Genomic DNA, 24,530 nt, shown 5'->3' on the forward strand with positions numbered 1-24,530 from the left:
AATTTTCTCCAAAAAATGTACTGATGAACACTCAAGCCTAATATTTTGTGACTTCTTCCATCTTCAGACTCAGCTAGATTGCCTATAGGCTGCCCAAATTAAGCAGAATCTGAAGGAGGCTTTGTTCTAGGAGAGGAGTTTGAGCTGGTGCCACTCAGTGCAGCAGGCCTCTGACCAGGCTGGCACAGCCCACAGCTGTGCCTGCCAGTTCCCATGACCCTGTCCCTTTCTCCTCAGGGACATTCTGAAGGTCGAGGTGAGGCCGTGGACATCACCTCTGCTGCTCTGGGGCATAGCTCTACATTAAAATCGCCACTATACAGTTACCTGCTTTGATTTGCTGTCTTAAAGGTAGATGTCATGTGCTTCACCTCCTAAACTCCTTCTCAAGATACTCATGAAAGTCAAACAAACTGGTAGACAGGCATCTGTCTCAAAGCCTCTGCAGAAAAATGAGGAAACTGCAGATTTCGTTTCACAGATGACAGGAATTAATATTAAGTGTTGTCTCAGCAGTTAGCTACAGACCTCAAAACAAATTGTTTTTTGTCAGCAGAAATGGATAGGTTTCATTTTGTTTGGTACAACCATAAATTTCTATAATAGAAAAAACTGATTAAAATCCCCCAATTGTCTAGACTCACTCAAGTTTAGACATGCTTTGTAAAGAATGAAAGACTATAAACAATGAAATAAAGAATGAAACAGAATAAAGTATTTGAACTGACTTTTAAAATACGTGAAGGAAAAAAATCTAGATGGGAATACATTACTTGTAAAAATAATCCACTTAAAACTATACAGAAGTTTGCTCTTTAACTATCTTAAATTACAGATAGACCTTCATATTGCAATAACTACACAACGGTTGAGGAGAAAAATGAAAATGTGTTTCTTCTGCAGCTGTGCATTTGCAATGCTACTTACACTTCTATTTCACATGAGTAGTCAGTATTATTCACTACTGCTTTCTGGAGTCTTTCACAATGCAGTGAGTAAAGAAGTGATAGCATTCTCCCCATCACAGCCCACAAGAGTAAAATTTGTAAGAACTGGAAGCAGTTAGATGTGGTGTTTAGCAGTTAGTAACAATCAATTAAAAAACCCAAACTCTTTTAAGAAGACCACGTAAGTTCTTCCTATAACAATTGAAGTGTACATAATTACTATTAAAATATATGGACCACTACCTGAAATTTTTTAGAACTCATGAAATCTGAAAAATTGCAGTAAACTTGATACTAAAAGGTTTCTTTCCCCTGATCTCTTATAAACAGGGTTTTTCATATAGCTTATGGGTTTGTTCAATAATTCATTTTTGCCAACTCATGATGTCTTTAAAACCTTTCAGACAGAGAAAAATAAACAAGCATGACTCCAGGTTAGTGCTCTCCTTCTCCAGAATGCTGCTTTTAGGGTACAGACTGGAAAGTCCATTCTTTATGGGTTTTATATTGGCTTGTATTTTTCTATGAAACCTTTTGATATTTGGGCTCTAAACTTTTTTTTTAAAACCTATTTTCCTTATTAGAATCTGTACAACTGAAAATGAGACATTTACATATATAAAATCAACCCAGTCTAGGCACCTACATGGTGAAGCAGCTCTCTTCATGCCTTCTAGAGATTAGGCACTTAAGAAATGCCAGTTGTTCTACAAAGTTTAAAATGTTAATGATTCAGTGACAGATATGAATAAAGTAACTTGGCAAACAGTTTTGTGCTGTTTCTGTTTACTTCTGACACTAATAACTAAAATTCAGAGACTTCATGCACTAAGCATACATTGTGCTGCATGTTCTTTGAGGAGTAAGTAACAGCCTGATCTGTCGAAGACTAAGCAACATTTCTTTGGGAACTTCGTAAAGATTATGCTACAAAAATGTTTGTACACTAGGACTAGATGTCCTGCTGTGCAATTACACTGCTGCTACTGGACAAACATCACAGTGACGTGAATGGTTACTCAGACTGCTGTACTAAAAAGAACGGCTTTAGGGAAGTTACTGCTTTGCTTGTTACAGATTAACAAGATTCTGACTTGAACGTGTAGGTGTTTTACTAGGTAAAACTCTCCTTGTCCCTTCCTGGACCTTTGGTTACTCAATGATGGAATTTTACTGATTCATAGAAAATTTCCGAGTATAAATATCACACTGCCTTTAGCCTCATTTAGAACGATGTTTGTTTTAGAGATGGAAAGATACATTTCTTTAGCCAGCTGACTTTGTACGCCAAGAGGAAACACTCTGGATGTCTTCTCAGGAAAAATGTCACTGTGCTGGTATACTTGGAAACTGCTCTGGAATCCACACAGAAAAGCCCTGCTCACAGTTAACATCACTATACTGGGCTAGGAAATCTTAAAGCTATGTAAAAGCAGGTACACATTAATCTGTACAGACTACGACATTTACAGTAAGTGCTTCAAGACAGGGATTGATTTTATTCAGATTGCCTACTGTGCTCTTAATGTCTCCATCATCCGTGACCATTAGTTGTTAAAATAAGGCTGTGAAAAAAGTAACTAAGAAAAACCATCATATTGACAGCTGGCTTAAAACCACCATCATAAAGCAGTCTGTACCTTTGTAAGAAAATTTAGAAATCCACTTGTCAGAAAACACTGAGGATCTCTCTGACTTACCACAACAGCATTCTTGTTCATAAAATGCTATTAAAAACAGAAAAAGTAACCTACCTAAGAAGAAACAAGCTTTTTGCAGATTTTCTCAAGTGTTCTGCTCTCAGTTTATACAGACACATTTACCAAAACCTTCAACTAACTGAACCACTTATTTGGCTAACTTTGGATTAGGTATTGTCTATGTAAGGGCTGAACAGAAAGCTGTTACTGGCAAGAGAATGCAAGGTCAATTTTGGTCCTTTTACAGAATATAAGACACTAGAGCCAGATACCAAGAAAGCTGTTTGCTTAGGGAGAACTTTGCTCTAAGTAGATATAGACTAAAACTTGAAGATACTTCAATTAATTTTCAAAAAGGCCTCTGTACCATTTAAATGATCTAACAACTTGCTGGAAACAATTACATCTCTCATATATCTTACATGGTATCTAGTGTGACTAAGTGGGTGGAGACTGCTGTCAGAAAAGACTACTGCAGAAGCCAAGTGAGGAACTCCAGTTTCACACATATCTGGGGAAAAAGATAAAGATGATTTTCATTCATTTTAGAAGAAAGCTTCTGGTTTTAGTTCTGTTATTGTAATCAAGATTACAAGCAAACAAAAAGCAAAGAGAAAAAAAAGTCACTGGTTGGTAGCTCGCCCTTTTTTCCCTCTTTTTTCTACTCTGTGGCAGATACCAGAGGACCCTCAGGGAAAATACTGAGTTTTCTTCTTTCATTTGACATTTAAGCTAACCTGTGGGTAGTTCAAACTTCACAACTGTAATGCAAAGCAAAGACTTGGCAAAAGAATACTAAGTACTGACACATGTCTCCCCAAAGTTAATTGCACTGGGTGTCGTTGTATCCATAACGCACTTCAGTGACACGCCACGAAGCAGAACAAGACCATTCACGCTGGTGAGGAGCTGGTGCTCTTTTCAAGTAGGTGAGCATTTAACAGGACATTTAAGAGGCTAAATTTCCTTTAAAGCCACTTTGTATTTTCATCACTCCCTTACCTGTAAAACCTGCTCACCAGAACTTCACTGGTGAATCCCATTCCTCCCCAAAACTGGAGACAGCTATCAGTCACTTCACGGGTCAGACGACCTGCCTTTAGCTTAGCCATGGAAGCAAATTTTGTCACATCGTTGCCTTCTACATAGAGAGCTAATAAAAAAAAGAAGAGATAAAAAAGCAGTCAACCCCTTCCCCATGTTCCTTTAGCCTGACAAGGTTCTTTGCATGAAGAGAAGCACATCTGGGAAGCAGATGTGGGCGCTCACCCACGGCACGGTGCAGCAGTGAGCGCAGGAGCTCCACCTCGGTTGCCAGCTCGGCCAGGCGGAAGTGCACGGTTTGGTTGTGCAGGACAGGCTGGCCAAACACCTCCCGCTGGCGGGTGTAGTCAATAGTTTCTTGTATTATAGTTTCCAGTGGTGTCAGGGCTTGAAGAAACAAAGCACAGAACAAGACATCATTTTAGCCAGATCTGTTGTTTCGCTTGTTGAAAAAATAAGGTTTTTTCACATTGTACAACCAACACATTAGGTTTTTTAAAGCAAATTGTTCTGTATACTCTGTTTGGGGTACAGCTTCAATTCTGAGAAAAGTCTGATACCTCCTTGTACCTTGATGACATCTACCTTACCTGAGCCCCAAACTGCCAAAACCTGGAGGAGAGGGAAGGGAGGTGGGTTGGAAGGAGGGAGAGTCATAGAAAGCAGCACCAACATGATGAGGTAAACTTTATGCTTAGTGTCCCATTTGGGGCCTTAGCAAAAGCTTGTGGCAACTCCTACTTTCCACGCTACCTGTGTCCTGAAGGTTTGTTAAAATCCTGGGAAAAAAATCTGAAGGCAGACAGTGTAGTGTGCTCAGTGAGGAATGCTGTAGAAATGTAAATTGAAGGAAGCCTTCAGGGAGAAGGCAGAAACCTATGCTGAGATCAAGAAACACAGACAGACTGCTTATTACATCTACATTCTGTGATCAGGTCCCAGCAAAGAGAGGAAAAGATTCACATCCACTTTAAAAAACATTAAAGAATTCTCCTAATGGAAATAGAATGAAAATAGGATACTGCTGAAAAACAGGTGAGAGAGGCAGCAGACGATGCTTTAAAGCAGAAGTAGTAGTTTGCTACCTTCTTTTTGTGCAAACTGACAAACATATCCCATTTTAAACAAGAAAAAAAGGGAAAAGTTTATTTTCCAAGGCAAACCAGCCTTGAAGTGAATGACTAAGCTATCAGTCTCTTGCAGTGTAGCTGGGGTAACAGCAGGTGCAGAATATGTGGAGAATTTTGTTTGGCAAATGTGGACCCATGTTACTATGATGAGCAGCAGGGAATGATTTTACAAATCTATCTGATGAGAAGGGTCACAGTTTCTCTTTCAAAATATGCATATCCACATCCATTTGCATTTAGAGTCTAAACCACAAAACTGAGTCTGAAATGCAAAATAAAACCAAGCCTTGGACTACTATGGTATCTGTTTTCCTACCTGCCAGTTACTCACATGACAATTCCTTGCAGGAGCCTGGTGTGGTCCCATGTACCTTTTTCCTTTGTTTTCAAGATCACTGCTATCTAGATTTCATCTCTGTACTGCTCTCCTGTGTAGACTCTGCTCCCACCAATTGCCCCCTGCCAAGATCATTTACCATCACTTCCAAAGAGCAGCAGTTTTCACATGATGTCTCCACATTCCATAAGGTGATCAGCTTTTCTTTCCCTAAATATTTTCCCCTCCTTTCTAATACAACTAACCTCAATGCTTATTTTTCAGAAAAGCATATACAGTAATGTCCTCATTTCTTCTGTATTGACATGCTGTGCTGTCACCCAAATGCTAGTCTTCTGGACAGGAAAATAAATTTCTGTTTTCAGGAACATCTCTTGAATGGAAATACTGTTCTTCCAAAGGACAATGTCACACAACACTGTAGCATGTCTAACACCAACAGCATTTTCACTTGTATGTCTATGGTCTCCAGCTTGAGAAATGTAAAGAAAGAGCAAGGAGTATACAGGCACCACTTGTTCCTTGCCCTTAGACTGAAATCTGGGAAGAATACAGCGAAGTCTGAGTTGCTGGGTGGGAAACTAAACAGTACCTGCCAGTGCTAGGAGAGCAGAAGGGAGGTGGAAGGGATAAGGACAAGAGATTAATCTTGTGTTGGTCTGTCAGACCACACAGCATGGCTTGTGTGGTTCCCAGCATCCAGCACCAGGGAAAGAGATCGGAAACAGCAAAGAGGAGGCAGGAGCAAGATCCGGTGGGAACAAACAGGACAGAAACTGCTTAGATCCTGCTTGCAAAAGGTCTAAAGACCATGAAGGGGCTTTGGCCAATCTCTGCTCAGGCTGTCACCACACATCATGGCTCAGACTGGAGTTCTGGGAAAACTGCTCTTAGAGGGTCCATCTCTCCAATTCACTGCTCCCTTTCTGCCGCTGCTGATCCATCCTCCTGTTTCCTTAGCTGCCATCACTGCCCTCTTATTTCAGGAACTGTCATTTGAGGATATCTAAGGACAGTCCTGGGCTGCTTCAAAAGAGGCCATCAGGTCAAGGGCCGTAATTCTCTCCCTCTACTCTGTTCTCCCGAGACCCCATCTGGAATACTACATCCAGCTCTGCAGCCCACAGTACAAAACAGACATTGATCTGTTGGAGCAGGTCCAGAGGAGAGTCCTGAAGATTAAAGGGCTGGAACACCTCTCCCGTGAGGACAGGCGGAGAGTGTTGGGGTTGTTCAGGCTGGAGCAGTGCAGGCTCTGGGGACACCTTATTGCAGCCTTTTGATATATAAAGGGAGCTTATAAGAAAGATAGGGACAGAGTTTTTACCAGAGCCTGTAGTATCAGGACAAGGGGGACTGGTTTTAAATTGAAAGAAGGTAGATTTAGATTGAACATAAGGAAGAATGTTTTGGAATTGGAACTAGATGATCTTTAGGGTCCCTTCCAACCCAAACCATTCTATCATTCTGTGGTTCTAAGGAATTCCTTATGATGACAGTGGTGAGACACTGGAACATGTTGCCCAGAGAAGTTGTGGATGCCCCATGACATGTCCATTCCCTGAACATGTTCAAGGCCAGGACGGATGGGGCTTTGAGCAACGTGGTTTAGTGAAAGGTGTCTCTGCCCACGGTGGAGGGGTTGGATGTGATGAACTTTAAAGCTCCCTTCCCAAACCATTCTGTGATGTGACGACAGGTATTCAGAGCTCTGAGCACAGCTCTAATATAGCAAAGCTTGGCTGTGTAACAAACAGCACCAAAATGCAGCACATCATGAACACCATGACAGCCAACAGTTGTGTTCAACAAGATAACAGCACACAACACTTTGCCAGTCATACAAGTACAATGAAATGCCATTCATAGCAGGGAAACCCTTTTATTTTCTGTATATTTGTTTCCTTTCTTTATATAATGTTCCCCACATCCTCAGACAAACTTAGCCTCATGGGTTTCAACTGACAGCACATGCAGGAAATGTCACTCTAAGGCAACCTAAGGAACACGTCTACCACACAGCTGAGAATTGTGAAAGCACTTGAAGTTGCCAAATGCAGAATAATCTTTCCTTGTATCTCCATCCAACTTATATTTTTCCACTTGAAACTTCTGATCACTGTAAAGACACTTTGCCTTGTTGCTATGTTTCCTCTGAAAAGAAAAGGAAATTAATATATTTTTCTTCAGTGGTGGCTGATTACTCTCTAATGAGACGTACAGTGAGCTCTAAGCTGAGCAATCTGACTCTTAAGGATGTGTGTTGCCCATGCAAAATGATCTGTCATCCTGCTTACTGGCTGTGACTCAATGGTGCTCATAAAACTGAGGTTTCAGGAGCAGATAGAAGTCATTAGAAAAGTGCCATTCTGCTCTCTCATGCACACTGAACTCCCTCTTTGCCTCCAAGTTAAGCAATTCACAAAACAACTGTTTGCTTTTTTTGCCATAGCAACATTCTTTTCCTGTGATCAGTGCAACAGGTCCTCAAATGGACAGTGTTTACCGAGTGTCACAACATGGCACACATGTGGCACCTCTTTTCTTTCAGCGAAGCAAGAAACACAGTGACTTTGACCAATGCCTTTGAAAATGTGTCACTCAGAAGGAAAGACCACACCTGGGACCAGATTTTGCAGTTCCAGGAAGTTAGTTTTCCATTTGTATTTTAAATATTTAAATATTTAAAAACTGAAAATAGATTTTAAAGGAAAAAAAAAAAAAAGGTGAAGGAAGAAACTGGCCACAAAGAAGGAAATTAATAAACAAAAAGTAATCTAGAGTATGTGATACTTGAAACTAAAGATACATAAACCACCCCCCCTGCTCCCAGACAAAGAGAAAAACAACAAAAACCACAAACACCAGAAAACAACACCCAGAAAGGAAAAACAGACAAGAATGGCAGTCAACTGCCTCTTCCAAGTTAAAGGAAGCAGTGAAAGTGAGGATGCCAAGACTGGTTCCTAAAGCATTTAAAAGCAGATTGACGATTTTAAATGTCACAGTCATGAAATGGGAAGGAACAGAAATGTCCTGCTGAGGGGCAGAAGTGAGGACCAGGATTAAACATGCAGACCTAATCATGAAACTACTGAAGGCACTTAGATCATTTCCCACATCTGAGCCTTCAGCAAAGCAGTCATGGTTGAACATATGTGAAACCATTTGCAGCACTGGAAGTTAACATCTCTAGATGCTGTGGTGTAACAAACTGCACCCATCAACTACCGGGCTTCCTTTTGAACAGTGGTTACTCTTTTTCTTGTTTACCACAATTGGTGACCTCTGAAGTTTGCAGCTTGGCCCAAACCATGAGTCTTGTCCCCGCTGCCAGTGCTTTCATGCATTTTGTATTAGATAGTGGGAAAAAAGCAAGCCCAAGGGGTCCAGCAAGGTTTACACAGTAGCCACTGCAGAAGGCAGCTCCCTCTCCTTGGTGAGCTCCAAGACTTTCTGATGGCCCCTGCCTGGCCATAGCAGGCGAGCAGAGATGCCCTTCCTAGGCTGCTCATCCAGGGCAAGAGTTCACCTGCTCCTGCTGCGTTGTTTTGGACAAAAAAATGAATTGAAACCTGGTGTTCCAGTTCCTGGCAGAGCACAGCGACAGCCAGGCAGTTGTGCAAGACTGGACAGTACCAAGCTGCCCGTGGTTTTAGCAGGAGTGATCTAACCTGCCAGGCTTTGTGTATTGATGCTGTCAGTGCGCGTCACTTTCGCCTAGGGCATGACTAAAGCTGCTGGCTACTCTGCTGCCTGGGGAGTCTCACTGCAACCCAGAGCTTCTGATGGTTAGTTTAATTTAGACTTCAAACTGAGCATAAAAATGCACAATGTACACCCTTGCAGCCTGTGTACACCTCAATTAAAGCAGAAGCAGTGGTAGGATCACATCTCCTGCTTGCCTGTGTCTGCAGTGATATCCTTGGCAAGTGTAACCTCCTGTCCTTTGCTAAAACTACTCTCACATGTACTGTTTATCTCAGGCTGAACTAAAAACTTTGTCTCAAAAAAGGATTTTTTTTTTAAAGGCATTTGAACTCTAAAATATTTGGTCTGGGATAAACGCAAAACAGTGAGTGCTTTTTTATTTGTTCACTGAATCAAAACACCACTTCTTAGGAATTCTCAATTCCCACACACAGACAGTGGCAGACAGGGAATGCACAAGAGCATGAATACAGTGACATTATTTAGACAACCCTGGAATCGAAGGAGGACCAATCTTCTTACAGTGAACCACATTATATTTAACTTGAAGAAGCAAACACTGGGGAATAGGGAGAAAGTTTGCAGGTTGAAAATAGACAATCCAGACTTGGATCTGGTTTCCTGGAATATCCAGAATCCATATAACCCAAATACATGGATTTGAGTAAGCTTGAGTTCTGAGTAACAAACTCTGTGACAACATAACTGCAGGGAAATGAATGTCGTACTGTACCACTTATGTCCAAAGTGTACAGAGGTAAAACAGATCTGCAAAACAAAGCTCTGACATCCTGAAAGAGCCACTTCTTTACACAGCCAACAAGTTAATTTTCTAAAGTCCATGATAAACATCATAACTCACTGTACTACAGGAAAAGTCACCATCCTTCTATTTCATGCTGGTATTTTGATAGCCTTTGCACTATACTTGTAGTAGACATAACATGATACCATACTTTCTTATCTGCAGAGAATCACCAAGAAAAAAAAACAGGGCAAAATCAGCCTCTGCAATGGCTCACAAAATATTTTCTGCTTCAGGTTTTCCTACAGAAAGGGAATGTCTTCTGTATCCAGGCTATGACAGATTTCAAAAACAGATCCTAAAAGGTCATTGTAACTTACAAGAAAAGAAAAGTGCTGTTAGTCATGCAAAGAGTGACCCCTGTGTCCCTGCCCAGCTGCAGAAGCGCAAATGATGACTTACCAGTGGCTACTCCCCACAGCCGTTCTTCTTGGAATTGCAACATCTGGTATGTAAAACCCTTTCCTTCCTCACCGATGAGGTTTTTGCAGGGGACCCTTACATCTTCAAAAAATATCTGAGCTGTGTCTGATGACCTCATACCCAGTTTGTCTATCTTTCTAGCAACATGAATGCCTGAAGAGAAAGGAGGATGAGAAAGACCACAAAAAATAGAATCACTATGAACAAGTACAATGTTTTCAGAGAGAAAATTTTGCAGATGTATGTTCCAGGACAACAATGAAACCTACCTGTAGGAAAAACATAACAGTATTCTGGAGTAAAATGGCCCAAATCCTATTTTAAAAGGTTTTTTCACTTTATTTAACTAGCAAATCAGAAACTTTAAATGTAAAAGTCCCACTTTCCATTATTCCCCAAATAATAAGTATTTACTGGTCCTAATAATTGTACTCCACACAGGTCTTCAAACAATGCAATATTTATGTGTTTATGTTTGATTTTTATCTAGCATTATAATAAAATGCTGGAATTCAATTCAGTAATATTTTCCAAGTGCCTGCACTGCTATGAAACAGTAGACAATTATTCAATAAGGACAAAAACAGAGCTACATTTTACGTATTTCTCCTCCTGGAAATCCTCTTCCTTCCCTCTCTTCTTCATTTATCTTCCCCTTTCTAGCCTACCCTGATTTTTTTCTGGTACAGGGATCACTCTGGGTTTTCATGTGTGTATGTTTGTGAGGAGCGTTTGCTTCCCCACAGACCTCTCTCTACACAGCACTGACTCTGACCCCACGTGCAATGGTCTGTTGAAGATGAACCTGGTTCATTCAGGTCTGGCCACATGAGGGTTCAGTAACCTCATCACAATGGGCAGGACTCCGTCCCATTGTTTGTTTCTCATAGCTACAAGTTCCTTCTTGCTGTAGTTCAGATGCAAGCATGGCTTACCACTGTGCCGTGGGAGTTTAACAGGCACCCACTGTTTTCCTGTGGCAATTCTCCTGTCTTCAGCTTTTATCTCCCTTTTAATCTGGAGCTAATTCAAATATTCAGGGTGAAAGTCAAGAATGCTTCAAAAGTGAGAGGACAACAACCAGGCAGAAGGATTTTTGCAAAACATGTTAATTACATCTGACAACTCTATATATGTAGCAAAACAGTCCTCCGTATCAGCATATGTATCTTTGCTGGAAAACAAAACCTTTTTACTACTCACGTACATGTTACTCCACCCAGTTCTGAGATGAGGAGGTATTCTGTCAATGTTTTCCTCTTTATTCTATTTTTTTTTCAATCTCTACTACTCTCTGACATGGCTCACTAGAAGCTGGTTGGTCACCACACAGATTGTTGTGGTCCCTCTGTACTCGTTTGTATCTTGCTATACTTTGTGGCTTTCAGAGAACACAATTTTCTGAACTAATACAGACATCTCAACTTTTACTCAGAGGAGGCCTTCAGCCATGTGAAAATTACTTTGGTTTTGCAGGCAGAAGGAGTTGGCAGTCATTTCCTTCAAATTCACTCTCTCTGGCTGCACTAAATAAGGTTATGGAAATTTTCATCTCTTCACAGAGAAGAAATACTGACAGCATTTACAAATGCCAAGACTGCTCTAAGAATAAGGTCCACACAGACTTCCACAAGTTCCACTCAAGATTTTTTCTCCACCAACCAATCTGTAATTAGATTTTGTGTTAGGAAGACTTGCTTTGATACGCGGTCAATGCAGGAATAAAATCAGGACAGCTGTATAAAAATTCTTGATTCTTGAATTGAAAATTATCTAGCAATTTGTACTCAGCCAAAAAAGCATTTGTGGTTTGTTTCCATTTTATAAACAGAGCTAAATAACCACACACTGAGCAATTTACAAGCCCAGATGAAATCTGGAACATTGTTTCCCATTGGAATACTTCTATTTGGTTTCTTTGAGAGTCACAGAGATCATGTGTGGCCTAAAGCCAACTGGCTTTATGCAATCACTGCTCTTCACCCATATGAAGATGCACTTACTGCTCTTGTTAGTGGGTGGTTTAAAAGGACTCTCCTCGAGAAAGCACAACTGCTGTCAGTTCATTATATTGCTAAATCAATCCTGTTGTTAACTTCCCAGATCCACATACAGCAACAACTATTGAAGAAAGCTCTTACAGGCTTGGTTAGAGGAGATAAATGTGCTAATGATTTCTATCTGTAATTCTTCCAGATTGGGTTGTGTGCTCAATTTTCCAGCATTCCCCTTTGTCATGCCATACCAGTCTCACTTGTCCTTATCATGTTTCTCACCCACAAGGAGACCAAGCTGCATCAGTCTCATGTAATGCCCCTTCCATGGCTAGTACATGCTTTATGTTGTGGAAGACAGTGATACATAATCATCTCTTTGGCCACCATGGGGGCATCAAAATCTCCCTTTCCTTCATTTGTCTTCCTTCCCTTCCTAAGGGGTACTACAAATGTAAAACTATCAGCAGCAGTAGAAATCAAAATAAATCACATGCAATAACACACAAATCTCAATTTAACAAGGCCAAGCACCTGACTTACTAAAATCACTCTACCAGAGCCATTTGAGCTACTTGCACCAGTATCACTGAGATGGATTGGTATCTCTCTGCCTGGGCAGTTCTTCCCAAGTGTCTTTGACTTTTCATTTTCTCCCATTCCTCCAGCCTTCTGAAAATCTCTTTTATTTCCTATATTCTATCTTGAGAGAAAGGCAGTTGCTCTCTCCTGACACCATTTAGTGCCATTACAAATGGAAACAGACACATTTTAAATTTCAATTTGAGAAACATGCTCTTTCTCTTTTCCTGGTTGCTCTTCTCTTTATTAACTCCCCCTTACAATCTCCCCTAGTTCTATCTGAGGACTCAGAGGACAAATAGTTACCAGATCAGGGCTGCAAGCAATTTGTCTATATACCTTACACACAGACATTATGTAATTTGTTAGATCCTCTTTCATCATATGAAAAATTCAGCTGCTTTTTTCAGACACTGTTATTGTATGAGAAGTATTCACCTAATTTGGATATGTATTATGGATCCATAGTGCTGTTATCCAAATTCTCTTTAGGAGAAATGTAGCCAGCAGTGTCTGTCAAATCTAGACCATGATTTGCTTCACCCCAGATTAGAGAGTACACATACCCAAAATTAGAAGAAGCAAATCCTACTTTGTATCTTCAATAAATTACCAATTGTTGAAGTTAATAATTCACTTTCAGACTTGTAATCTTTTTCCCTCTTTGTTTGTTCACCATGCTATATAAGTACAAAACAATTTAGATTTTTAGAAAAAATGCACCACGGATCCTTCTTTACCCAGTCATATAGGCTGGTGCCTGCAGAGGTGAGTCAGACATAACACATTTGCTCTCCATTGCAGCTGTTTTTGAGCTTTGACACACATACATCCACAGACGTTTGAGAGTGCATCATTCGGTGATGTCCTCCAGACGCTTCCTGTACAGCCTTGGTCTGCTGCCCTCCATGGAGCACAATCTTTAGCAGACAGACATCCTTAGGATGTATCAAACCAGATAGAGCTTCCTGAAAAATCTCGCTTCTGATATGACTCACCCACTGAGCACAATCAACAGTCTTAATACTTCATTTCAAAAGGTCACCAATCTTGGTACTGTGACCCCTTTGGAGGTAAATATGTGTATCATCACAGAAGAATTAAAACACGTGCACTTTGAGGAGTGCAAATTTTGTTCCTAGGAAGACTTCTACACTTCTGCAGATCAGCTTAAGGTGTCTCAGGCAATTTTTCGACTCCAAATCTATTTAATACAGGTAAAGAAGGTCTGTGTTTAGGCTACGTGATCTAACATCTCCCCTCTCCTAGAGCTATGACAATTCACGTCTTTTTGTAGGAAGCAAAGTAGCTGAAAACCTCTAAGAAAACTTCTGTATATTTGATCTGCCACCAGCCATGGGTCAGCTGCTTTGTTGTTTTAGGAAGACTGATCTCAAAGAAGTAGTACTGCATTTGCATTCTGACCCTTTCATGAAAAATCACAAGAAGGACTTCATTCATTTTTCAGCAGATGGCTGATAAGTGAATTTACCTGAAAATTCAGAGAGATTCTGGCTCTGAGTTACATGTTCACTCATCACTTCTCAATAAGGATGAAGTCCACAACTAGTGAAGCAGCTCAGGTCTGTCTTCTGTGAGCTCCCATTCAAAGACTGTCTTGCATGAGCAGAGGTTGTAGAAGCTCACAACTCACTCAGAATCTGCTTGATTCTCAAGGCAGCTCACTTGCTTGACTTACCCCATACTGAAATTCACTTAAAAGACATTCCCTTAAGAATCTCTCATCATCCTCTTTTGCAACACTGAAGACCTGGGTTTTGTTCTCAGTCTAATCCATTAAGTGAACACAGAGACATCCACTTCACTGCCACGGTGGTGTTCCTACATGTGAAATGCCAACAATGGCATATATTTCATGTGTAAAATACTCTGAATGGAATGAAAAAAACAGCCCTGACTATAAATATTTTATATAATAAATGCATTGATATACATTATTCTAGATTTAATAAATATTAAATAGTATTAAAACAAGTGTTTCATCCCATTAAATAAACATTGATTTTTAAAATTGCACATTAAAATACACTATATATTATATAGTGCATAAATTAATATACTGCATATTTTAAAATATTAAAATGAGTGAAAACTTAAAAGATTAGAAACTTTTGCACAAGTGTCAAAACTGCAAAGGATCCCACCAGCACAATCTTAACTGCATCCTCTCTGAATGATGTTCTTTATGCATATAGCACTCCTGCATTCTTCAAGGTCTGCAGACTACTCAGAACAGACACTGTGTGGACTGTACCACTGAAACTTGTACCCTTAGACCAGGCTGTATTTCTTCCATGTCTTCACCTGAATTGCTAGTCTTATTCAAAACCAAATCCCTACTTCCAAGAATCTTTCACTCCAGCCCACATTTAACTCTCAGACCATTTTTATAATTCAAATTGGTAGTAGTGCTCTCATGAAAAGATTCCTTTGCACAGCACAGCCATGAAACACTCTGAGAATGCATGCAATTCTCTTCAGCAAGCCCACCAGGCTTGTTTTGAGAGGTATTTCCCAAGTTTGAAATCTCTAAACTCTTTATCCTTTTACTTTTATATGGTTATGAATCATTGTCATGAAAATGTGTGTGAACAACTTCTCTAAATATATTTTCATTAAGCACCTTTCCTTCTTGTATTAGGCATACAAAAAACATCAATAAAATCAAATTAGAAGACAAAGAGTCCTGTGTTATTACCAGGTAGATTCATTGGCAGACATATGAGAGATTTATTTCGATGGGGAGGTCCTTCACTGGTGTTTGCCAGAAGGCACATCCAGTCTGCCTGGGTCCCGGATGTAATCCACATCTTCCCTCCATTTATGACATATTCATCGCCCTTTCTCACAGCCGTTGTCTTGATATCTATTTCAAAACACAGGAAATGAAGGGTTATTCTTGGGAAGGAGAGGTATGTTGGTCCAGGTATGAGTGGCAGGGTCAGTCCCTTGCTCTCAGACACAAAACTCGTATTTGGTTCTCCCTCATAACCCCATGTCCTATAATCCTTCCAGGCATGAGGCAAACTAGTCTGGACAACTCTTGGAAGGCAAGTCAGGGAAACAGGATCACTTCTCCACTTCTCTCACCTTCCTTTAGATGGAATCTTCATCCCACTGGATAAAAGCAGAAAACTTCCTAAGTGTGGTGGTCAAAAACTTGGGACAGAAGCATTTCACTCTGAGGTGACCTACTAGAGTTTCTCTCACTGTGCACTGGTTCTGAGGAAGCCATTAATTCCAGAGTCATGACTTAAACAAACATAAACCTTGGTATCTATGAATGTATAAAGACAAACCGACATCCACTTCCTGCATGCTCTTGGTCACGGGGTGCAATACAAAGCTGGTAAACTATCAAAGGCCAAGTCTGAATGCAATGAACGTCTTTACATGAAGGAGATCTGAACACCTGCTGTTTATGCACCCTGGCAAAAAGCAATATTATTTTCCTCTGCGACTGTTCACATTACGCTGCAAGCAGCCCTAGTTGCTTTCAAGAGACAACCAGAGAGAATCACTCGTTGTTATTTACCCCCCAGCAGACTTTCCAAAGGGCTGGCTTCTTTTCCCTGCAATTGAACCTCTTTGACAAGAACCCCAGTTGACAAAGACTCTCCAACAGATATCCAGCTATAAGTAGGTGATGGTATAAGAGAACCCTGCCACACTCCCAATAGCACCTGTAAATCTAACAAGACTATGAAGTCTATAAGAGGCCACCCACTGAGAGGGACCGTAGACTGGGAGGGTAGGAGTCAGACACCAGGTGGAGTGGGCAGGCACATGTAAGACATCTGGTTACACTTTCATACACAACCACCTCAATCTGCACGTGCACGTTCTTCCCTAGGGCCCTAAACATAAGCCAAAAGCAAACCCAAGTATCTGACCTTCATTTAGGAGATAAACTGGGACTGAGGTCAGCATGGCTGAAAACTAGTCTTGTTAATGAAGGAACAGGGGAAAAATGATGGGAGAAAATTGTATAAGGTATAAAACAGGGGAGTATGGGATATAGCTATGGCTAAAGGAATGTACTAGCTGGTAATGATCAAGAGCAAGGGAAGGAGATAGTAATCATGTGGATAAAACCAGCAGACACAGAGGAATTCACCCAGTGAAAGGGCTGTGGCAAATCTGTCCAAGGGACTCGATATGAAATCTGTGTAAGAATGAAGGCCAAGAAATTGAAGGAATCTGAAGTACTGGCACTCATAATACATGGACACAGACACTGGACACTCATATACATGGAGACCAAATAATAAATGAAGGACACACAAGAGCTGGAATAAGAAATATGACTGCTGAAATGGTGTGACAAGGATGGGAGCATACACAGTGATTTACATCACTCATCCCTTTGTTATGAAACAGCTACTGACGAGATTAGATAGAAGTCTCATAGAAGGTCTGCAAAGGAACAATGAGCACTGTGATGTTACCACAAATGTAAATAGTTCTTGCAAGCATGGCATCACAGGGGCCTAACCACCCAAATACAGATTAAAGAACAAATGCCTTACTAATGAGAATGTTTAAGTACTCCCAGATTCAATGGTTCGAAGTTTGCTTCAAACACTTGAGAAGCAACTATTTAAAATGATCTTATGAAGAGTTGATTATCTTTAATTAAAAGAAAGATGATCAAATCAATATGTAAGTTTTATGTTTAAAATACAGCAGGCTTTGAAAATGTACTTAAGAATTTACTAAGGTCAAGTGGACTCAGGAATGTGGCTGTACAGAAAATTTGGAATATTTGACTGATTATTTCCCTGACAGAGCATAGCTCTGGGAAAAGGCTACTTCAGTGGGTGCTCCATGACTAATTTTTGCAGGCCCACACCACTGACCCTGTATTTTTTATGTCTCAACACAGCATGCTCTGAGGAGCCCTTCTGGGGAAGAGCACAAGGCATCACCAGAGGCGTATGATACAGCTGGTGCCATATAAGCAATCAGGGTTGGTCACATCACCATTCAAATCATGTGTACTCGAGCCTCAATTTTCTTCTCCACTGCACTCTTGAGTCCAGTCATGCATCTAAATAGATTTGACTAAAGGTAAGGTTGGCTTCAACTTTTAAGGTCAATATTACAGTCAAAGATAGGCAACACATATCATTCAAGTAAAATATGAAGAACATGTATCTGAAATTTACATCATCAGAACAGGAAAAGAAGCCCCAAAACTTTAAAGAAATACCTTCAAGTCTAACTGAATGAATAATCACTTCAAAAACCAGGAGATGACTTGCAGGAAATGAACAAGATTAATCATGAAAGCAAGCTACAGTTTGGAGGTCAGAAGATTAGTACTGCAACAGGTTGAACTAAGTTAAATCTTGCAGATGAAACCCAACAAAATCAAAGAAGGTTAGGGTGGCAAATAAAAATGTTTCATCCACAGAAATGAAAAGAGGATGGGAAAAAAATGAGGCATATAGAGGACACTTCAAAAAAAGAAACTTTTTACAGGAGATTACAGAGGGATTACAATATAGTTGACAAAGCAAAATGCCTACAAGAAGGACTGTATAGAAACTGAAATTAGTGAAAACAGAGGTTGCTGGTTTTGGCAATCTCCACAGCCTCAAAATACATTTGGAAAGAAAAGAGAATTCAATTTACCCATGGTATCTTATTGAAACCCAACCTGATTTGTTTATTATGAAATTGGATTTTCTGGAGAAAAAATCCTATTGGACCCAAGCAAGTGAAATTGACACTACTAGGTAATTATGAGTTAAAATTTGAAAAGATAATTAGGACAAAAGTGGAAATGTGCATAAGAAACTTGGCAAAGGGGAAATTGCATCAGGTTGCATTAAAAGAGGAAGTTCTGATGTGCAGGGAGAGGTACTAGTTAAGCCCCTCCTTGGATATCAGCCTCTGGACAAAACCTACTGAATATTTGCATTAATGATCTTTTAAAGGGTAGGAATACACTAATTAAATTTATTTGTGACACAAACTTGGGAGACATCACCAACACAGACAACTGAAGTGTGGCCCAGTGAGAAAGGAATGATCTTGAGTTTTCAAATTCAACATGGCAAGTACAAGTACTCAGACACAAAGTAGTAAAAGTGATTGCTAAATCCTGCAATGTTTCCATAGCAAACTGGTAATGAAGATGATCCACAGTTAATCACAGGATTCGCAAGTTTGCAAGCTGTTGTGTAACATCACATATTGGAGAGTAATACTTCTACTAGGGTTGTAAAAGTATTTGTGCCATTATAGACACCATGTGAAATTCTGGGGTTTTTTGCTCAAAAAAGACAACCTCAATTCAGAAAAGCAGAAAGGCTGGATTCCACTGAGACAAAACAGGGAAAGATATCTATGTTGAAGAGGTATACATGAACAGTGTTATCAGCTGTAGATGCCTGGACATAACTCGAAGACAAGAGGAAGTGTTTTCCATGATGTGTTCTTAAATATCCCCACAAACTGTCAGCAAAACATTCTATAAATTGTGGAATTGGAGTGAGATAGAATGAGACAATATAATTCAAACTGACACAAATGTTTATGCTTTGTAGTACCAGAATCCTGAAATTAAAGAATTTTCTGTACCAACTGTACTGTTCTCTTTTTCTTTTCAAGCCAACTCTGCACTAGTTTTGGTGCACTCGGTCACTACTATGGACAATATAGAACAACTGCACTTGAAAGCAGACAGGTGCTCCTTCAAACTGACATGAATTTTCTGTTAGACTAATAGACACAGTCCTTTTTGTTCTGTTGAATTCTGAATAAATTGGTTTGAGGCACATTTCAGTTCTCATGTAAACACTTTTTTTGTCTTCCCAGCTCATATCACCTTAATTAATTTTGGAACTGCAGGAAAAAATGTTAGAGCTACCTCAGTCTCTGTCATTTTTCAGTTTAAAATATACTGGCTCACATGGCAGAAGCATGTCCCCAACCCTCACATGTGAAGAGTTGCTATGTCCCTTCACTTGTCTTAGGGGAACAAACATCCCCAATAGCATGAGAAACAAAAGGAAGCACCAAGTGCAGTTTCACACAGCTCAGTCTACTTTACAGCTGGGCCACCTGGAGATGGTGCAAAATGGTGCAACTCAGAACACAACCTATTGTTGCCCACACCTAAGTTGTCCATTTAATTACCTTTTAAAAGCACTGTAAGCTGGATTTGGCATCTATATCAGGGATCAAATTTTCCAGAACAGGGGGAAAATGTATTGTCATTTCATCCTACAGTGTGTCTCCAAGCTGCAGCATAGGTTCATTAGATACTCCTCTTTGATTCCAAATTTGTTTTTAACTGCATTAATCTAAGTACATCATACTGCTTTAACTAGATTATAAACAACATGCTGCTGAAGCATTATTTGTGTTACTTATTATCTGGAACACTGCATCAAAAAATTCATATTTGGAAATTTCTGATAATCATCTAATTAAACTAGAGAGGCATTTATTAAAATAAATGATGTATTTCTTACATTAGCAAAATTCAAATTTATAATTACTTTAACAAGTAAATTACTAAGTACTATTATAAGATTAATTATTTACATCTTAATATTTGAATTATGACAAGTAATAATGTTAATTTAAACAATATTGAAATTTAATATTTATATATTTATTTTTTCTAATTATTAAGTATTATTAAGAGTTTCTCTTTAATAAACAAGTTACTACAATAATGAAATTTTTCTTATGAACAAATTCAATTAACCCAGAAAGGAAAACAGCAATGGATCATGCAGGAAGATTTAGTCCCATGATTTCATTATCCACGTTAACGTTCTTGAAATCTACCTACTGCACCCTTGCAGCTGGATGTTTATCTATTTGCCTTGAAAAAACCAACAGGAGTTTGGTCACAGAGATGGATATAGGACTCCTACGATAAAAAATATCTCATACTTGGCAAGTTTGTCTGCAGGAAAATGTCTCAGTAATTTGTAAGAACACAATGTGTTCAACTTAGCCATGCTCTGTCCAACTAAACCTCTAAAAGTGGTCACTTACCATTCTCTTTTCCATGGAGCCCATGATTCAGCATCAGAGGAGACATCTTTTCTTTTTCCACAGTATCTGTTTTGGTTTAATTGTTCAAATTTTCTACTGCCTCAGGCACTTTAGAGTAATAGTTTCATTTGTTCAGGTTTTTAAACATATTTTTGCATTAAACCAAGAAAAACAGTTGCATGCGAAGTAACTAAATTACAAAGGCAACAGATTTGACATCACAAATTCTTCATTACCTCTAAATAAAGCAATCAGCAGTTGAGATATATTTTTGCTTCACCAGAATGACAGAAGGGGCTGAGGTGTGGTAAGGATGAGCAAGAGGAAATCATTGTGAAAGTGATGCCATCATTTTACGAACATAGTGGCTCTGTAGTTTGCCCCCATTCAGAGGAGAGGTTGTGTTAAGGCAGTGCAAGTTCCAGTACAGCTGAACAGGTTATGTTCCCCGTCACGTACATCTAGAGTTGCATGACTGATGCTGGCTGTGCAACTAATGAGGTGCTGGAGCGCTCCTGCCAGCGGTGAGCCTGGACAGAGCAGGGAGGCAGCAGCAGGACAACAGTAGAAGAAAACTGGGGCCAGTATAAAAGAAAAAAATCTCTTGCATTCAGCCTATACAAGGTTACTCCATTGATTCACCTGACAAATATGTTAAAACTGATTGCTTTTGGATGCATGAGAAACATGTGTTATGTTCCTGGAGTGTTACTTTTTGCCCTCACCACACCAGACTTTCCTTCCTTTTGTTTATTACAAAGGATGGGGGCAAAGTGAAGTGTCAGGAAAAACAGATTCTTTCCATTAAAACATCAAGCTGTCTAAAACTGGCAGTTTGCTAGATTAACTTACTTGCAACATCTGACCCAGCTCCAGCTTCACTGATTCCCAAGCAAGCCACAAAATCACCAGCTATAGTTGGTATGAGGAACTGTTTTTTCAACTCATGGGAACCAAACCTGCAACAAAATAATGAAAAAGATAGGCTATTAAAAGCTTATGAAGGTCAGTTTTATTTAGGCGTTAGTTACAAATCTTGTTCTACCCACACAGTGATCAGTTTTCCTATGACCAGGTTAAAGCTGTCCCAGAGCCAAAAGATAGAACAGATACCTTCCAAAGCTGTGATTCAGTCTTGACCAGAAGTGCAGCCACAATCATTTCATACAAGTAAAAAGTATTCAGGCATCTTATTCCCACAGAAATGTGTGGCCTAGATGCCCAAAATCTATCTTTATGATTGTTGCTTTAAAAGTTCCAGATCTAAATAAACATAACCCCTGAGGATTCCCCTTTATGTTCCTGAAGTCAGCCAAGATGGAGGACCTGCTCTCTGTTTATCTTCTGACTTCTGCACCAGCTCTTTGCCAGGTTTTAGTGATGACTGAAAAGTTATGACATGTCATGGCCACCATCTGCAAATATATGTATTTAAATTATTTATATCTTAATATATTTAAATCACATAGTAAAATCCATTAATGCTTCTTCTCAGCTGCTCTTTTATCTCTACAAAAATAAAAAGGGAAACAGCAAGCTGTTGATGGTATTTTAACACAAAAATTTCACTTGGCTGTATTTCAGTTAAGAGGTACACACTATTTTCCCATTGTTTAGAAGCTCATATCCATTCAAAATATGGTCCATCTCATTTTATGCTTGATTTTATCCTAATTAACATTCACTGATTTCTTCTCCAGTGTGAATGGTGAGTTCAAGGTCCAGTTCTTGAACCTCTCTTGTGTGACTGAAAAATTCCTTGGGTCATGAAATGTCTTCTGTGTGCAGGAATCCATAAATTCAAGTTCCTCCTCAGCCTCCTCTTTGGTATGAGGCTTCTCAGGTCATCATCATCACTCGCCTCCTTAGGCTCTCTGGGGCCTCCTTCTAAAACATAGTTCCAGTACTTCCAAAGGAGTGGGGCCATTCAAGCTAAGACTAAGCCATCCCCTCCAACCAGCCCTGGCACAAAGGACATGGGACAGCCAGAGAACAGACTGGGATCTGGCAGACACTTCCACTTGGTGCACACAAGGAGCTCAATTCCTAGTCCTGTCTCTGCTGAAAATCACAGCAGCAATCCCAAATAAATACAAGAAGCAAGTTTGGAGTGCTTACTGCTCACTCTAGCATACTGGAACAAAGTTCCCATGTCTGTTAGGCAGTATACTTTTTTTTTAACTTTCCATGGGTATGATCAAGTATGGCTACTTGCACATTCATTAGTCAAAAAAACCCCCAAACAACCCAACCAACAACATGGAAAACTAGATAATGAGAGCAGATAGTGGTGATTTTTGGCAATGCTTTCTGATGCTTGAAACTTTGCTAACCTTTAGCATTTCAACAGAGAATTTTCACAGCAAGAACTTTTCTTAGGATGATATTTTTGGTTTGATGTCTTTGTTTTGAGTTCCAGAAAACAGTTCAGCTCTTTCCAAAAATGTGGCTGTAGAAGATATTATTTTGCAATCAAAAAAAAGTCACGCAACTCTATCTTCAGAAGATGTGCCTTGCAGGAGACAGCTAGCTTCTTGCTCAACTGCTAGCTTTCTGCTAGAAATATGTCATTTCTGTAAAATTCTACCCATCTTAAATGCATCCCAGAAAAACCTCAGGCTTGCACAAATGTGATACCCACTTCTTCCCAGTTTAACAGCTACAGAATTAGAAAACTCTACTTTCAAGGAGATCGTGCTCTGGCTCAAGACAGACCTGACCATGTCTGCTTTCTGGTTGGGGTCATATCCCAGAACACAGTTTCCCATGTGATTAACTGTGCAGCCTTAGCATCACTATAAAATACATTTCTATGCATTTGGGTATCCATACACACACACACAAGTCTACAGTCAATGAATCTTGTTGATCCTGTGTAACACAGAAGTCCCAAGTGTGAGATTCTGACACACCGAGTTGCACGAAAGTGGTTCATCCTTTCTTGCTCCATACTTCGTAACTAACATTGGTGGAATGTCATGAAAACAAAGACAAAAATTCCGGTGGTATACAATACCATAATTAGAAGGCAAAAGGAAAGAAAAGAAACCATGGCAAAATACAGATATAACACTTCTGTGATCCACACAGTTCTGTTTATATGTTCTGATTGTCAGCTGCAGTTTCTCTCCTTTACAGCAAACAATAAATCACATAGTAAAACTAACTTTTTTTGATATTCATTCCCAGGTATGCTGTTGACAAGGGTGGCACCTCATCTTCCAGAATTTTGGGTGTATCCACATTCCAGGGGCAAACTGCTGGATCAGTCAGTTGCCCCAGTCTAGTTTTAAAAACTGTTGCTATGACACAGAATGTCTGCGAAACTACCACATGAAGAAGTTGGTAACTGTCAGTTTTATTGAGGGAGGAAAAAACCCAACAAAACAGATTGAGCAAGTGCAGGAGCCTGAATGATAGCAAGTGACTAAAATGGGAACACTGACATAGCTGCCGAGAAAAAGAAAAATGATTAATTATCCAGAATGGGCATATTTAGGAAGCATGATATATGTGCTACAACTTTAGGATTGACACCTTGCAAAGCTGGAAAAGGAACAAGTAAATTATAAAACAGAATTAGACTGATCCTAATCACTGCAACTAAACGCATCCTTAATATTACTGCACTGGCATATCTGGCTAAGAAAAAAGACAAACACCAATAACTTGGATTCTGGAATTAAATTTTTTAATTGGTTGTGGCACCAAAATTCTGTGTTTGTAAACATATAATCTACTACTAAACAAGGCTTATGTTTTAACATATAATACTCTAGTGTTAAAAATATATTAAAAAAAGAGTATTTTCTCCCCT

The 24,530-nt window shown here is 39.6% G+C and overlaps 1 protein-coding gene across 3 annotated transcripts in view; it reads right to left on the reverse strand.

Moving 5' to 3' along the window:
* LOC121671667 (probable acyl-CoA dehydrogenase 6) overlaps positions 1-24,530 on the reverse strand; it is an 81,473-nt gene that overhangs the window by 4,067 nt on the left and 52,876 nt on the right. For 2 of the 3 annotated variants that reach the window (XM_042043699.1, XM_042043702.1), the window contains 5 exons: positions 21,566-21,672; positions 15,393-15,560; positions 10,077-10,250; positions 3,917-4,078; positions 3,650-3,800 (listed from right to left, as the gene is read on the reverse strand). In XM_042043699.1, the coding sequence (XP_041899633.1) occupies positions 3,650-3,800; positions 3,917-4,078; positions 10,077-10,250; positions 15,393-15,560; positions 21,566-21,672 (762 nt within the window). Of the gene's footprint in view, positions 1-2,041; positions 3,159-3,649; positions 3,801-3,916; positions 4,079-10,076; positions 10,251-15,392; positions 15,561-21,565; positions 21,673-24,530 lie in introns of those variants that run through there. The other variant, XM_042043700.1, reaches the window with a different exon arrangement.

The sequence above is a fragment of the Corvus kubaryi genome, unplaced genomic scaffold (genome assembly GCF_017639235.1).
Source record: "Corvus kubaryi isolate FWS band 111438036 unplaced genomic scaffold, C.kubaryi_AGA036_p1.0 37398, whole genome shotgun sequence".
NCBI lineage: Eukaryota > Metazoa > Chordata > Aves > Passeriformes > Corvidae > Corvus > Corvus kubaryi.